The sequence below is a fragment of the Octopus bimaculoides genome, chromosome 22 (genome assembly GCF_001194135.2).
Source record: "Octopus bimaculoides isolate UCB-OBI-ISO-001 chromosome 22, ASM119413v2, whole genome shotgun sequence".
Classification (NCBI taxonomy): domain Eukaryota; kingdom Metazoa; phylum Mollusca; class Cephalopoda; order Octopoda; family Octopodidae; genus Octopus; species Octopus bimaculoides.
In genome coordinates, this window is record NC_069002.1 from 37,381,129 (window position 1) to 37,382,861 (window position 1,733).

The window sequence follows — 1,733 nt, forward strand, 5'->3', positions numbered from 1 at the left end:
ATATATATATATATATATATATATATATAATGCATGTCAACTTACGCAGAAATACAGCAATATAAAATCACATGTGGACCCTTATGTTTACATGTATAACTATAAATATGTATAACTATAAATGCAAATATCAATTAAACAGGATGAAAGAGTCCGCTCGAATATTCTGCAATAAAGTTGATGATATGATTTTAATATTCGGAGCTTGAGACATAGTCATAAAAAACAGAGCTTGTTTATAAAGCTTACAAGCTGAAATGTCTACACTTCAATATGCAATCATAACATTTTAGTTTATGAATGATAGTTTTCACACTTTAAATGTTATGAACTCACCAGGATGGGGACGGGGGAAATAGTGAAAAACACAGAAACGAATAAAGTTATATATTGTGAATATATATTTCAAGATAAGTATCACAGAAAAACAAACTAATGAAGAATTTCAGGACAACAATTACCTTTGCTTTTGCCCCTTTTGCTGCTACCAGGCTTCATTGTCTGTTAATAAAGTGATTTTCACAAGAAGAAGAAAAAAAACTCCTAGCTATATATATATATAAATATATTTATATATATACAGGGAGAAAGAGAGAAGGAGAGAGATTAAATAATTAATGATGCATATACGACAATCTGTGTTTGAGGAAGAAGAAATATCTTTTCTACGTTAAGAAGCATCAATTGAGAAATAAGAGTTTCGTTTTAAGGGACATAATTGTTGTCACGGCTTAAACATCGGTGAAGCAGCAAAATAGTTGAATATCGAAATCTAATGTCAGAATTTAATTACAGAAGTGTGACGAAAGAACTCTGGCCGAAATATGATTAATGTAATGTAATGTAATATAAAGCTGAAGCAAATTAACACCAAATATACAGTGCGTGTGTTTTTATTGGCTAAACTGGCAATATGACCATCCCCAAATACAACAGTTTTTGGAAATAATATAATTGTTGCTGTTGTTTAGCCGGAAGTGAAAGTAAACAATTAACCATTTTGATTGAACAAGCTATGATCAAAGACGTTCTGTCCGTGACTTTCTGTTTACCCCCAAATGAAGTCTATAGGATTTACATGAAGACCGTAGACGTTACTTATTTGATTTGATGTGGATGTAACGGCTGTTGTTAGCAAGGTCGATCGACCACGCTGAGGTTATCTCGTGTATTTCCAAGTTTATTGTTGTGGTTAACATTCAGTTTGCAGTCATAAAATGGTGAAAGTAAATTGTCTTCAAAAAATGAAATCATACTGCGATAGAAATCGGAAGTGACAACTGTGGCTCCCCGTCAATTTGTGTAAACAATGAATGTGACATAACCCAATATTTATAATTACGTATATTTAATACAGCATGAAGGTAGCGAGCTGGCAGAATCGTTAAGTATGCCGGGCGAAATGCTATGCGGTAGTTCGTCTGCCGCTACGTTTTGAGTTTTAATTCCACCGAGGTCGACTTTGCCCTTCGTTCTTTCGGGGTCGATAAATTAAGTACTAGGGTCGATGTAATCGACTATCCCCCTCCCCCAAAATTCCAGGCCTTGTGCCTATAGTAGAAAGGATATTTGATACAGCTTTAAAACCGTACATATATTTTATATAAGATGAAAACGATGACATTTACGGGAAAGTATGACAGTGATGCATGGAATGAGATTTGGGAATAGTTTCACACGATGTCTAAACTCTAAATTTGTTTCGCCACTCATGCTCATGAAGATATCATCCG

General features: G+C 34.0%; 1 protein-coding gene across 1 annotated transcript in view; it reads right to left on the reverse strand.

The window, feature by feature from the left end:
• The window catches only part of LOC106880421 (integrator complex subunit 1), a 55,035-nt gene extending 54,109 nt beyond the window's left edge, over nucleotides 1-926 (reverse strand). Inside the window, exon 1 of the mRNA XM_014930336.2 lies at nucleotides 462-926. Within this exon, the coding sequence (XP_014785822.1) occupies nucleotides 462-498 (37 nt within the window). The 5' untranslated portion in view covers nucleotides 499-926. The remainder of the gene's footprint in view (nucleotides 1-461) is intronic.
• Between the last annotated feature and the right edge of the window lie 807 nt (nucleotides 927-1,733).